The following is a 14,546-nucleotide window of genomic DNA, read 5'->3' as shown; positions in this document are numbered from 1 at the left end:
GGAGTGAACCTAACAGGCAATGATCAAGTGATCTCTCTCCTGCCATCCATCTCCACCCTCTGACAAATGGAGTCTAGGGACACCATTCCTTACCCATCGTGGCTAATAGCCATTAATAGACTTAACCTCCATGAATTTATCCAGTTCTCTTTTAAACGCGGTGATAGTCCTAGCCTTCACACCCTCCTCAGGTAAGGAGTCCCACATTTTCCATTTTAGAAAACAGACTTTTCCTTAACATATTCATTTTGCATTCAGACTCAGTTAATCTCAAACAGCAATGGATACATAAAAGTCCATTCAAGCAGTTAGAAAGATGGGGTAATTTGAATGATGTGCTGAATCCACAGAACAGATAGAGGTGAATTATGTTCTAATGATATTTATTCATATACCTATGTGACTGATTCAGCTATTCACAATCCAGAATTTATTAATAGCATTTTATGGATCACTTTGTTTACCACACCCTCAGTCAAAATCCTACCTTTTCCCAACACTTTGCATGTCATAAGAACGAATTGTAAAGTTAACACAGTGTTCCATAATGCAACCTAGCTAATGCAGCCAATGCAAAACAACAATTCAGCTTGAACAAACAGTAAATCTAGGCCCTGATCCAAAGCTCTCTGAAATCAACAGGAAGAATCTCGCTGACTGCAATAGGCATTTGATCAGGCCCCTTGTTATTTTATCCACTGCCCCTCTTTGGTATTATAAAAGGACAAGGGGCAGTTCTATATGTCACCATCAGGTGGCGATAGCAATGTCTGTATCCATGAGAGCAATGCTTTAAGAGGATGTATTCCAACAGCCATACCTACAAAACCCTAGTATATGTGACTGTAAGAGAGGCACCGGAAGAAGTCAAGAATGCAAGCCATGCTCCACAAAGGTCCAGCAAACAAATTTGTTAACCAATGGCATTCTTACCTGTTCTGGAGCACTGGCATTTGCAGTGTGATGAGAAACCAGCGATCGCTCCAGCTCCCTGTTCTTTCCCACACCAGAGGGGAGATACTGACTCCACCTGTCTCTTCCTGGACAGAGAACGAGATGGTGCCATTGTAACTGCCAAAAATATGCACTGAGAATTGGATCTGTAATAAAATAAGAGGAAAATAATGGCATCCTGTGGTGAAGGGAGGGTGGCAATTGAAAGGACGGATTGTCTTTAATAACCATGCAAACCAGCCTTTAAAATGGGAATTTTTATGGTTCATGTCACCTCCTGGCCTTGACCCCTCTCCTGGATGGGTACCAGACGGTTGTGTTTGGATCTAGCTGCTGAATCCCATGTGCTTCTAAGCCCTGTTGTGTCTGGGCAGTGACTGATCACTGTTTCTAGCTCTGAGTCTCTCAAGCACACTCCCAGGTGCAGTCCCCATGTCTGACACCCTCCCAGGGCAATGGGACCCCGCAGTCTGGCTGCCTGGAGCCCAGAACTAGTGCCCCAGCCTTCCCAAGCCCCCAGTTGCTTGGAGATGTTCTCTCATACTCTACTTCACTATGGGAGCTCTGGTTTCCCAATTACACCCCTCAGGGACAACATGGCAGTAAGATAAGGAAACAGGCTTAACAAAGGAACTTCTTAACCACAGACACTTTTACTCTTAAATAGCATTAGGACTACAGATCTTAGGGAAACAAACTCCCGAATGCATTCTCCCTCAATGTGCTGACCACCACAGTGAGTGCTAGGTTGGGTCTGAGTCCTTAGGCCAGATAGCTCCCCGTGCCTGCAGCGATGGGATGGCCCCCCCTCGAGAAGCAGCTCCCTTAAATAAATGCTCTCCTCTTTAGTCATGTGGGTAGGCCAGGCAACTGCAGGTCTTCCAGTCATGTGCTTAGATTGCGGGATTCCAACCCCCTCCTCAGAGACAGGTTTCTGCTAGAGTCAATTCAAAGTCAATGGCCCCTGTAGGCAACAAACCTATTGTTTCACTAGGGAAGACTCATTCAGAATTGATAGCCCTTGATGGCTCTCTCCTTGCTAGTCTCTTGAGTGTCCCAACTCCTTGGCATAAGCACCCAGTATCCAGAACAGACTGTTCTTAAGAACATAAGAATGGCCATACTGGGTCAGACCAAAGGTCCATCTAGCTCAGTATCCTGTCTTGCGACAGTGGCCAATGCCAGGTGCTTCAGAATGAACAGAACAGGCAATCATCAAATGATTGTCAGCATCTGACTGGTTTTCAACACCATCTGGATATCTTAACCCAAGCTGGAGGTTACAATGCAAAGTGAAGGTTACAAGGAAGATTACAATAAAAAATGGTGCTCCCAAAACAATATGGAGTTTACAGTTTGAAGGGGAATGGAGAAGGCGTACTTGAGGAACCTTCTCACATCTCCTCACAAGATAGAGGATCTCCTATCATGTTTGCATCCCCTTTGACATGAATCACTTCCATCTCATAACATGGGTGCCAGACTCCATTTTAGAAATTTGGCATTAAAGCCCTTCCCTTGGGAAACATGGTCCTTCCAAGTCTCATTAAAGATATTATATATGTCAAGGCAAATTCCTCCATCCCATATGTTCATACAGTAAATATCTCAATAACCAAACTAACATAGTATTCATCAAACATCACAAAGCAGTTCAAAATCTGTCACATGTATCTTCCCCTTTCAGAGCACACTGGACAGATATACATATGGAGTTCACGCACACACCCATTGCTCCAGAACTTCTGGGTTTGAAGTTGAGACTTGAACCTGCCACTTCCTCCTTCCTCTCATCAGCTAGGGAGTGGGTGCTCCTTCCTTCCTTAATGTGTCACCCACCAAAAATATATGCTGGGGTTTCTCTCCCACTGGAGTGGTGTACGAAGCACCCCCTTGAAAGGCTGAGTGGTCAAAACAGAGCTAGCCCCCTGTGAAGCTGGTCTTAAGCGAGCAGTAACTCCTGAGCTCTGGTTACCCCATGTCAAGTGGGGAAGGGATTCAGGGCTCCCCAGCTCTGGCATTCCTTCTCAGGGTCTTGATTTCCACCTGTGGGCTGTGTGCATATGAGGAAACCATTTCCCTCCTCAGGGACTGTTTCCTCTCTCTGCCCCATCTCCATGAGGGTCAAGAGCTGGAGTTCCCTGTGGTAACACCTCCCTTTCTAAGGTAAGGGGAGGCAGGGAACTGAATCTGACTTCTTTGTATCTGCACTCGAGCACGCCTGGCTCACTCCATCTGTAGGGAACTGAGCAGCATTCCTCCCTTCTCCCAACACAGGTTCATTTGTGTTCTCACAGACACTCACCTCTTCTGTGAGTGATCGAAGTCGCCTGTTCGCCATGTAGTACAACTGGACTCTGGCTCAAACTTACAACATAGTTTTCCCTAAAATATCAGATGGAATATCTTCCAATACTCCCACCACCAGCAACCCTTAGTGCTCCTGGGTATTTACAAGGATCTGGCCTACAGGCGGACAAATGGTTTTACTCTTGGAACTTGTAGCCACATCTGACTGCCTTCCAACACCTGATGAGATTTCAGCATATGGGGCTTCACAGGAGTGTGGGCCGTGCTGGTGTCCCTCCACCGCAGAATGTCACTGCATTAACTTCTGCTTTCACCCCCCATTGGGAATCTCGTATTTCTGTTCCCATGAGGGTACAGCGAGACATATGTACTAATGCCTGAGACATGAGCTCAGCCACACTTACATTATATGCCCCAAATGAGCTAGCTGTGTTACTCACTCACTCCAGTGGCCAAGTAGCAGATCGCCCCCCACCCCCTTCAGGCTGGACGATCTGTATGTTAGCCAGCCATGGTGCATTGCCAGGCCCCTGGCATCTGAGCCCTGGGCAGCTTGCCCACTTGTGCCTGGTTCCCTGACAATCAGAACACTTCAGATCTCTGAGGCCTCTCTTTGGAGGTTGGGTTGGGGATGCCACTTGCCCATGGTGGGATGCACCTGCATGCCCACACTTCGGGGTCTGATGCTTGGTTAGGTGGGCTGTGTAGTCAGCCACTCTAGTTCCCAGGCTGTTCGGCATACAGAGAGATAGGGAAGGTAGCCATCATACAGGAACAGGGACCTGTAAACTGAGGATTATCTCCACAAGGATGCTAAACCTGAGCAATATACCTGGTAGTTTCCACTGGCAAGACGGGCTGGCAGGCTGGCACTGTAAGCCCTCGCAACGTCACCTGTCTGATTGCTGTCTGCTCGCAGGTACAGGAAGTGCCCTGTGAGCAGAAAAATTCATTAGAAAAAAATGGCGTAAGTTCATCCAGTCAACAAGAAATCTTTGTTGATGGATGTTCGCTTCCTGGATACCCACTGCCTGCTGATTAGAGAGGAAGCTTGTTTAAAAAAAATCTGGCATTTTCTTTTTCATGCATTTGTAAAATAATTTCATGACTTTGTGCTGAAACCTCTGTGCCAGAAGGGCATGATAGAGGCGACATTAGGGCTTCAGCATGGATCGCTCACTGAGGTGGTAAAGTCAGATACATTGGTGCCCTAAAAACCTATGGAAAAATGGATTTTAGCAGCATGGGAGCTGAAATCGCAAGACCTTCATTGGGCCATCAGTGAGTGCACCTCAGACAGCACTCCGTCCTACACCTTTCCATACATTGGCCTGTGGGCACAAAAACTGGAATTTACAGTGAGCTCCCCCACAGCTAGTACTCCTACCACATTCTCTCCAGTGATTCTTGCTGGGAGTGACTTGGACTGAACTACCTCTTTCTGGTCCTTTGTCCCCAGAAAGGAAGGTCTAGCTAGGTTCTCAGGAGAAAGAAAAGGACTAAGAGAGAGGAGCAGTGAAGCTGCAATCCTAGGGCCTATCTTATAAAAAGAATTGTGCTAACTCATGGTTCTAAGCCACAGCTAGGGCAGTTTTCAGAGCAGCAGCCGTGTTAGTCTGTATCCGCAAAAAGAACAGGAGTACTTGTGGCACCTTAGAGACTAACAAATTTATTAGAGCATAAGCAGTGTTATCACAAGCGCTTTCTATCCATGCAAGCAAGAGAAAAACCATGCTATATCACGAACGCCCCTAATCTTGGCAGAGAACCTTGAACCAGGATGGGTTTTTTTGTAGCTGATCTTTGCTAGTTTTTAGCCCTAGTTCATAGAGGGCTCTAGCCTCCCTGTGTGTTACTTCCAAGTTGACGGATGTTCTTTTGGACCTTTTTTATATAGGTCTTTGAACCAGGACTGAAACCACAATAGGCTCAGTTTAAACACAGTCCTCGCTAACACTGATGAACACAAAGGTGATTTGGTGAGGTGGGCCAAAGAATTTTAAAACCATTTCCCAAAAAACATGTTTGAGACTGGAGAGAGAGAGTGCGCCATGAGGAACATACCTCTGGTGGCTAGCAAGGCAGATCCCATGAATGGAGCTTCTTGTGTCATTTCTTCAAAGCCCCTGATGGACCAGGAGGGAGACGCAGTGTCATTCAATATCCAGCCACAGGAACCCTGCTCAAAAGAACAGTGTGCTCCTTCTGGGAGACTGTCTGCTGGAAAGAATTAGAAAAAATGGGTGTATTTCACACAGATCTGATTAGGGAACAAAAGAGCAAGAAAACTGTAAAGTCAGCTATGGTCACTCTCACTATGTTTCCCTAGGGAGCTACAAAGGTAATACCCTATAGTCTTCTACCAAGAGAGAAGGTGGGTGAGGTAATATATTTTATTGGACCAACTTCTGCTGGTGAAAGAGACAAGCTTTTGAGATTACACAGAGCTCTTCTTCAGGTCAACACTCCATATTAGTCTTCTACCAAGAAATGGCAAAATGGCTTATTAGTTTACTTTCGTGTAAAGTAGTCACCATCAAAAAGTCAATACACATCACTTAGTAGTATGAGAGATACGGCTTTTATTTCTTATTCTAAGTGCAGTGGAAAACAGTGGTTCCCGAGAACCCATCATGTTATAACTGTTTGGTGACTGCTTTATGGGATACCAACAGATAGTCCAGGGGTCCCCATGTCCTATGTAAAGATGGTACAATGGCTGATTATAGTAACTGTGAGTAAATTTAGAACAAATAAAATGACTTCCTCAGTTGGTGTATAGCCAGCCTATGGAATTCTCTACCATGGTGCATGAGTAAAACACTGTATGTGCATTTTTGAAATGATAGTTTTCTGACCAATAACATTTGTCGTCATTCTAAGGATGGTCAGTGCTTCCAGCCGATCGGGATAGGGTCTGGAAGGGATTTCTCCCTCCAGTGAGACTGGTGTAAAAAGAAGAGCTTTTGCCTTCCTCTGAAGTAGCAGGAACTGCGCCAGGAAGGATACCAGACTTAGTAGGCTAGTGGTTTGATCCTGTATAGAAAGTCCTATATTCCTCATCCCAGGAGTGCATTCCATATGGATATCCCAGGTCCAGGTACCCAGTTAAACTAGGTAAACAAAATATATAAGTATTCTCTATGTGTAATCCATTTAATTAATCTATTTCACTTTCTAAATTATTATTCTTCCTGATGGGCTGAATAGGTAGAAAACAGTTTTTTTTAATATCAGTCTGGTTTGTAGCTTTTGGTATGCATTTTTGATTAAAATTGTTTCTATATGCACCTGGTGTGTGGGATAGGTATATTTTATTAGGTTAATCCCAGGTGTCTACTTCTAGTGGTATCTCAAGAGATATATTTCTTGACAAGTTATATGCTACTAGTAGTTGGTAGATGATATAGTGACCCACAGAAATTTCTGGAGAAATACATCCTAATTCTGACTATAGATTTGGTGGAACACCCTTTTTTAAGTGCTCACATGACCAGCCTAGCTGAGCTGTCTTGGCTGGTTGGCTTTTGTAGTGGGGTGGTTTGACTGATGCAATTGGGATGACAAATGATACTGCTAGGGGAATTCTGCCTTCCAAAATTAAAAATTCTGTGCACAATAATTTAAAATTCTGCCTATTTTATTTGTCAAAATAACAAAATATAATCACGCTCCTGCTGTCAGCCCCAAGCCCCAGCTGCCCAGGTCTGACAGCGGGAGCTCCAGTTGAATGTAACAGGTGTGGGCAGGAGTGCTGGGGAGAAATCACAAATTCTCTGTGAAAAAATAAAATTCTGTGGGGAAGATAAATTCTGCGTAAATTCTGTATTGTGGCATGGCACAGAATTCCAGCAGGACTAAAATGAGGAACAACTGAAGGAACTGATTAAGGGAGCGGGTTTCTTACTCACCACATATAGCCTCTTCATCCTCTTTGGCAGGGCAATCACTGTGAAAATCACAGACCTGTAGGTGGCTGACACAGCCGCCGTGTGGGCAGGGGAAAGTGGAGCCCTTGTCGTATGTGGAAAGATCCTTGCTTTCTTTTTCTAAAGGGTACAAAGAAAGAAGCCCAGAGAGAGGAGTCAGCAGAAGGTCTAGAGCAGGGCTTCGGTTTGGATGGTTCCTCAGTCACACTCATGCGCCTTCCCCTTGCTACATTATAAAGACAATCAGTCCATATAATAATAATTATTATTAATAATAATAAATACTAATTTAATTTCAATGTTTGTGCCAGAAAGTCTCTGAGCCTGTAACAAAATTTCGCTGAAAAAGAAATTAACAAAAAAGCAATGTGGTCCAATGAACAATCAGAGAACTAGCTTGCAAATGAACTGAACCAGCACCACCTTAGTAATAGTAAATAAACATCTTACAGCCCATCCTAAACCAAAAATTAATCTACAGGCAAAGGGGGGCAGCATTTGAAAGGTGCAGACCCTGCACTGAGAAGGCCCTGCTCCCTATTCTCTCAAGACTGTGTCATGGGACTGTCAGCAGTTCCAGTGAAGCTGTTCCCAGATGTTGCTAAAGATAGTCCCCCTGATAGACTCTATATCATTTAAGGCTTTCAATAAATGTGAGACCTTGAAATGCATTCCCTGGATAATAGATGATCTTTATGGCTAGTAGATTTAGCACTGGTTTCATAAGATTCCCTTAGGGCACTCGGGTTATCAAATTGACCTGATTTATTGTGTTCTTTCCCTCCATCTCCCCATACTTCTTTGTACTTGCATGATATTCAAAACCACAGCCATGTCTATAAATTATCCTCTCTGGCTTAAATCACTCAAGGTCCCTGCCACAGTGGGGGTTTTATTTTTTGCACACAACACTTCACACACGTAAAACCCATAAATGCTCCAACAGACAAGAAGATTGTATCCAAAATTTAGATTTTGTTTAAAAAACCTAAAGTAAATAAAACAGAAAAAACTAATAGGATCAGAACATTTTAAAAAGTCAGTGAAAACAGTATTTTGTTGGATATTTGTAAATTTAAAGCTTTTTCTGCAATTTGCAATCCAAAACCAATAGTATTATGCTAAGTATCAGAGGGGTAGCCGTGTTAGTCTGAATCTGTAAAAAGCAACAGAGGGTCCTGTGGCACCTTTGAGACTAACAGAAGTACTGGGAGCATAAGCTTTCGTGGGTGAGAACCTCACTTCTTCAGATGCATCTGAAGAAGTGAGGTTCTCACCCACGAAAGCTTATGCTCCCAGTACTTCTGTTAGTCTCAAAGGTGCCACAGGACCCTCTGTTGCAGTATTATGCTAGTGCACGAGAAACATAAAATGAAGCTGAATACGGCCCTGATCCTGCATGCTGCTTTGAGCAAATGGACCCCTGCACCTGTTATGAGCATCACTGAAGTCACTGAGGCTCTACACAGGTTCAGGGGTCTATCTGCATGCAGCAATTAGTAGGATCAGGGCCTGTAACTACAAGGTGAAACTGCCCAGGCTAGTTTCATTGCCAAGCTGAATGAACTATATGAAGTAAAAAGCAGCATACATGGTGGAAAACAAACTAGATTCTAATTATTCTCTTTTTAATAATCTAAAGACAGAGGTTCTTAACTTGGAAGTGCCAAATAGGTTTCACGTAGACAAGACCACCCTCCTTCTCTTTATGACTATATGATGGAGGGGGTCGGGAGGTAGTAAAACCTTTTTCTGTCGGAACATAGGGTCACAGTATGGGAAAGACTGGGAACTACTGATCTCATGTGTGTTAGTGACACAGGTAAGGGTTTTTTAATCTCAACAATGGCCCTTTAAGTAAAGAAAAAAAATCAAACCTTTATAAACAACACAGACATTTTGTTTGAAATGATTCATGTGCACTTCTAGGGCTATGTCTACACTGTGGACCGCTGTGCTGCTGTAGGGTCTCCCGTGTAGCTGCTCTTTGCTGGCGGGAGAGAACTTTCTTACAAGCATCATTAAACCACCCCCAACGAGCGGCATTAGCTATGTTGGCAAGAGAGCCTCTCCTGCCAACATAGCTCTGTCCACACCAAAACTTTTGTTGGTAAAACTTATGTCTGTCAGGGGTATGAAAATAAAAGTTTTGCAGACAAAAGTGCTAGTGTAGGCAAAGCCCCACTCTCTGTTAGAGGTACAAGCTGGGTGAGGTAATATTTTTTATTGGACCAATTTCTGTTGGCGAGCCAGACAAGCTTTTGATCTACACAGAGCTCTTCCTCAGATCTGGGAAAGGTCCTAAGAGTGTCCCAGCTAATTACAAGTTTGAACAGATAGTTTAGCAAAAATAGTTACCACATATTCTAAGGGACCATTAAAGGTGAAGTGGCGCATTAAAACCCCTGTAGTCTTAGGACAAAAAACAGGGTTAGAGGGTTACAGATTGTTGTAATAAGTCATAAATCCAGTGTCTTTCTAAATACCATGATTTTTAGTGTCTAGCAAAATTATGAAGTTACGTTCCCAGGCCTGTCTTCTGAAAGGGTTGTACAGGTTTCCTTTGAGGATGGGGACTGACAGGGCAGATATAGAGTGATCGTTTTGTGAAAAGTGTTCATCCTACAAGTGATATGGTGTTTTTGTCTTTTATTATTTCCCTGGGTAAGTTCATTCAAGAGCACAGTGATTGTCTGGTTTCGTCTACATAGCTGTTATTGGGGCATTTAGTGCAATGGATGAGGTACAGCACATGTTGTGATAGGCATGCGTGGGACCCATGGATCTTGAAAGGTGTGTGCAGGTTTTTCCATCTGTAGTTCTGGAAGGGTCTGGTGCCGCTTTGAGTTGGTGGGTCCTGGTCTGTGTGGAGCTTGCTTCTGATGATGAGTTTGCAAAGGTTGGGAGGTTGTTTGAAGGCCAGAAGAGTGTGTTTATGAAAGATTTCTTTCAGGATGGGGTCACCATCAAGTATGGTTGTAATGGTTTCATGATACCCTCCATGGATTTTAGCATGGCGGTAGGTGACAACTAGGGGTTTGCAGTTGGAGGGGGTTATTGTGGCCTTCTAAATCATACTCAGCTATTTTAGTCAGTGTCCTTTTTTCGTTTCTGGCTACATTCATTTAGATTTTCCAGATCTTGCTAGATGTGTTGGAACCTACCATGGAAGCAGTCCCTGAACTGCAAGGAGCCCAATGCCAATAGCCCAGCCCCTTGTGCTCCACAAGTTGAATACAGCAGGGAGATCTCAAAAGGCCTCTCCACTTCGCCAATCTGAGCCATGAGTACTTTCCACTTCACCCTATAACAAGACAAGAAACAGCAATCACACACATGTTGAGCACCTGGGTACCTCACCTGCTTAGGCACCTTTGTAAACCCCACTAGGTGCCTATCTACATCATGAGGCAACTAAATACCTTTAAATATCTGGCCCATGATGCTGGCTCCCTTCCTTGTTTCTAGCTGCTAAATGGCTTTAAAAGACAGCTAAAAATACATAAAATACATTCCTAATATTACATTTCCATGCAAGAAGTTTCTGTGCTAGCCACCGAGATGTTACATCATTGTCAAAGATCTATTGGATCACAAAAGGATGGGAGGTGGTCCACACAATGGTGAATAGGAGGTTTGCACAAGACACTCGATTAAGATGTGGAGCATACTATGAAAACATGAGAACCCCTGTTATAAGCACACAAAATTGTGTAGAAATGTCAGCAGCTTTAAGTGTTTATGGCCTTTCCCATTTACGTCAGCCTGTGTTAACTGATTATCTACCTAATTCATTGCCAGTGTTTCACATCAACCTCACACCCTTTCTCTGTCAGAGGATGCTGTTATCCTTCCCCATCTTCTCTCCCCCACCATCTCTTCGGAGGTTCACCCGCCCCTAATCAAAAGCAGCGCAGCCCTCAGCCCTCTCAGAAGATGAAAATGTTTCCCCTTTTCACACTTTTGGCATTTCATGCAGAATTATAGCTTTCCCAAGATTGGAATATCATTTCATTCCATTTCAGAAATCTCCAGCACTGAAACACAACTCTATTACATCTGCCACAGAGCTACGTAACCAAGAGCCTCCAGCAGTGAGATGTGATTGTTTTATTGCTTATTATATTACAGTATAGCCTCCAGGAATCTTCAGCACTAAGCTAGAAATGCATTTCTCTCTGCCATAACACCACACAAAATCCAAGACCATTCAGCCCTGGAACACAGTGCCACCATTTCCACTATATTACCTGATATACTATAGCCACCATGTTCCTCTGGCACAGAGACACAGCTTTGTTACCTCCACTGTAACGCAGCACATTGCCCGCATTCTCCAACTGAGTCACCACTGCATTATCACACCAGAGCAGCCAGGAACCTCTGATACTAAGTCACAATCACATTAGCACCAGTCTGTTTTGCAGCAGATCATCCAAGAACCTCCAGCACTGAATCATGACTGCATGACCTCCATTATATATTATAGTACTGTATCCAACAAGCTTCAGCACTGAGACTTGACTCCATTAACTCCACTATACAGTATGACAGCACAGCAAGTGATATGTAGCTTTGCATCACCCAGAATGCTTAGGTGTACACCTTGTTATCAAGGAACGCTGCCCAGGTATTCCCTAGGGCAGCTGTATTCTGACATACACCCTCAGGTCCAAAATCCAACTGCAGCAAGTTCTCTATATGCATAAATATTGCACTTTCTTTGTTTGGTCCTGGTATCCAAACAGGGCCTACTCAGAGCCAATTTAATTTTCTTAATGGAATCAGGAACAAAGCCTTTAGTATATACAGCAGAAGATGGATCATTGAAACTGGCTTTCAGATAAGCCCAGCCTGGCAATATCTTTACTATTGATTTTACGTCAGGCTAGAGCTCAGTAAACTGGTTAATATTACTACTCTTCTAAATACAGACATTGAAACTGCTGTGTACACTCTTAGGGGCTCTCAGAGCCTGACATGTCTCTGGGCAATTTGCAAGGAAAGAATAAGAATATGGACCTGCAAACAACTTGATGTTTAATTCAAAACAATTCAGGATGCATTGTGCGGCCCCAGTAATTTCTATTGTTCATCAATATTCTTAGCACTTGCAGCCTCTCTGTCTCCCTCTGTTGAACAAAGCCCCTTCCCCCCAATTTTGACCAGTCCCGTCTACTCAATGCCTTACTATCTCCAACAAAGAGAGCTGCTGTTGAATTTCCAGGAACAATATTTAAGAGTCCAGACAACAACTGCTTTATTAAGAATGATGAGTTCAACTACATGAGCAGGAGAGTTGGCATGTTCTCTAAGCTAGAGGGGATAGATTCAGACACAGATGTGACACTATGCTAAATCAGAGAACACCTGAATAAGAAGCATTAGAATTAGAAGCATTATATCAACTATTTCATTTCTCTGGTAGTTGATTGGTGGCTGGTGTGACGAAGGCTACGTGAATAACGTAGCTGAAGTTGACGTACTTAGATCTACTTACTGCAGTGTCTTCACTGCGGTAGGTCAACTGCTGATGCTCCGTTGACTCTGCCTACGCTTCTCGCTCTGGTGGAGTACCGGAGTCGACGGGAGAGCGCTCGGTGGTTGATTTATCGCATCTTCACTAGATGCAATAAATCGACCCCTGCTGGATTGATTGCTCCAGAGGTAAGTGTAGACATGCCCTAAGGCAGTTAGCCAGATGGTGAGTATCTGTACTTCTGTCTTGTTGCTATTGATTTACTTTTGGGGGCAAAAAAGAAGAAACTTTTGTGTGCTGGGAACTTGCCACTGAGTTTGGGAGGGCTCCAGGCTACTTTGCTGTGTTTGCTGAAGTTTGGTTGCTGACTGTCTGGGCTAGATCACCCTGCAGTTAGGTGAGTTAGTGCCTGATTCCTAGCAGGGCTCTAGTGGGACTCTTTTAAGGGCCTAGAAAGGCTCTTTGACGTGACAGCAGAGCAGTTTTTTTGAAAAAGACTAGTGATTAGAGGAGGCTAAGGGAGAGGGGGTAAGTCACTTATTCCAGCTGTGTGTGGAGCCCAGGCTTTAAAAACTATGCAGACTCCTACCCAAGAGACTGAAGGAGTGAGTCAGCTGGGTTTAGCAGCAGGGGAAGGCAGGGAGGTAGGGTTTGGGTCAATGTACAGGTACTCTGCAAGGAAGAACCTGCAATGGGAGGAAAACGGCATATCACCAACAGCACTGCTTGTTCTTCCTCTGCCTGCACCTGTGGGGGCCCTGGCCAGACAGGCATCCTGGCCCTGGAGGTTTCTACCCAGGCACTGGTCTTGACTTGCTGGGCATGTGTCCTGCATGTCCCTGATGAAGAAAGCCAGGCAGGGGAAGCCAGCTGGTGTGAGAGGTGCCTGTTGGTGGAATCCCTCAGGAAGTAGGTAAGAAAGCTGCAGGGGGAGATGGCTCGTTGGTGTAGCATCCAGGAGCAGGAGGACGTCATCAATAGGATGCATATGGAGACATCCAGGATGGAGGATGCTAACCAGCTACAGGTGGCTACAGCGGCCCCCAATGAGGAAGGAGACCCAGCTGCTCTAAGGGAAGGAGACTGGTTGCTGGCCACCTCGAGCTGTAGGCAGCACTTCACTCCCCGATCCAGTTCTCCATTTCAACATGGTCAAGAACTGGGACTGGAAAAAGGAGGTGAGGCGCAGACCCCAATGGCTGAAGAAGAGGAGCCACCTGCCCCCAAATCCAGAAGGCTCATGGCCACCATAAGCAAGAGGAAGAAACACAGAGTGGAGTTATTAAGGACTCCCTTCTGAATGGGATAGAGGCATCCATCTGCTGACCTGTCCTTACAGGTGTGCTGCCTGCATGGAGCCTGCATCCAAGACATTACAGAAAGATTTCTGGAGCTCATCTGTTCTTCTTACCACTACCGCTGCTCATTCACATGGGCACTAGTGATACTGTCAAGTATAAACCTGAGCAGATCAACAGTGACTACAAGGCTCTGGGAGCAAGGGTAAAGGAGTCAGGGGTGCAGGTGGTGTTTTTGTCAATCCTTCCAGTTGAGAGTAAGGACCCAGGCAGGGATGATGACATCCTGGGTGTCAATGGGAGGGCTTTGGCTTCCTCAACCATGAGATGCTGTTCCAGGAAGGAAGACTGCTGGGAAGAAATGGGGTCCACCTGACTACAAAGGGGAAGAGCATTTTTGCACAGTGACTCGCCAATCTAGTAAAGAGGATTTTAAATTAGGTTCAAAGGAGGCAGGTGGCAAAAGCCCACAGGTAAGTATTAAAAAAGGTGGAATTAACAGAGAACTAAGTGTTGGGGGGTAAATGGAAAATTACAATTGGGTTGTAGGAGCAACAAGAGGGATAACAGTGATGG

General features: G+C 44.6%; 1 protein-coding gene across 2 annotated transcripts in view; it reads right to left on the bottom strand.

Moving 5' to 3' along the window:
• Positions 1–14,546, bottom strand: part of LTK (leukocyte receptor tyrosine kinase) — a 151,217-nt gene that overhangs the window by 64,145 nt on the left and 72,526 nt on the right. The window contains exons 5-9 of one of the 2 annotated variants that reach the window (XM_054025414.1): positions 10,358–10,497; positions 7,176–7,313; positions 5,329–5,484; positions 4,097–4,197; positions 934–1,100 (exon numbers count right to left, since the gene is read on the bottom strand). In XM_054025414.1, coding sequence (XP_053881389.1) covers positions 934–1,100; positions 4,097–4,197; positions 5,329–5,484; positions 7,176–7,313; positions 10,358–10,497 — 702 coding nt within the window. The remainder of the gene's footprint in view (positions 1–933; positions 1,101–4,096; positions 4,198–5,328; positions 5,485–7,175; positions 7,314–10,357; positions 10,498–14,546) is intronic. The other variant, XM_054025415.1, reaches the window with a different exon arrangement.

Source organism: Malaclemys terrapin, chromosome 4, assembly GCF_027887155.1.
Source record: "Malaclemys terrapin pileata isolate rMalTer1 chromosome 4, rMalTer1.hap1, whole genome shotgun sequence".
NCBI lineage: Eukaryota > Metazoa > Chordata > Testudines > Emydidae > Malaclemys > Malaclemys terrapin.
Note: the sequence above shows the minus strand (reverse complement) of the source record. Positions and strands in the feature narration are given on the sequence as shown.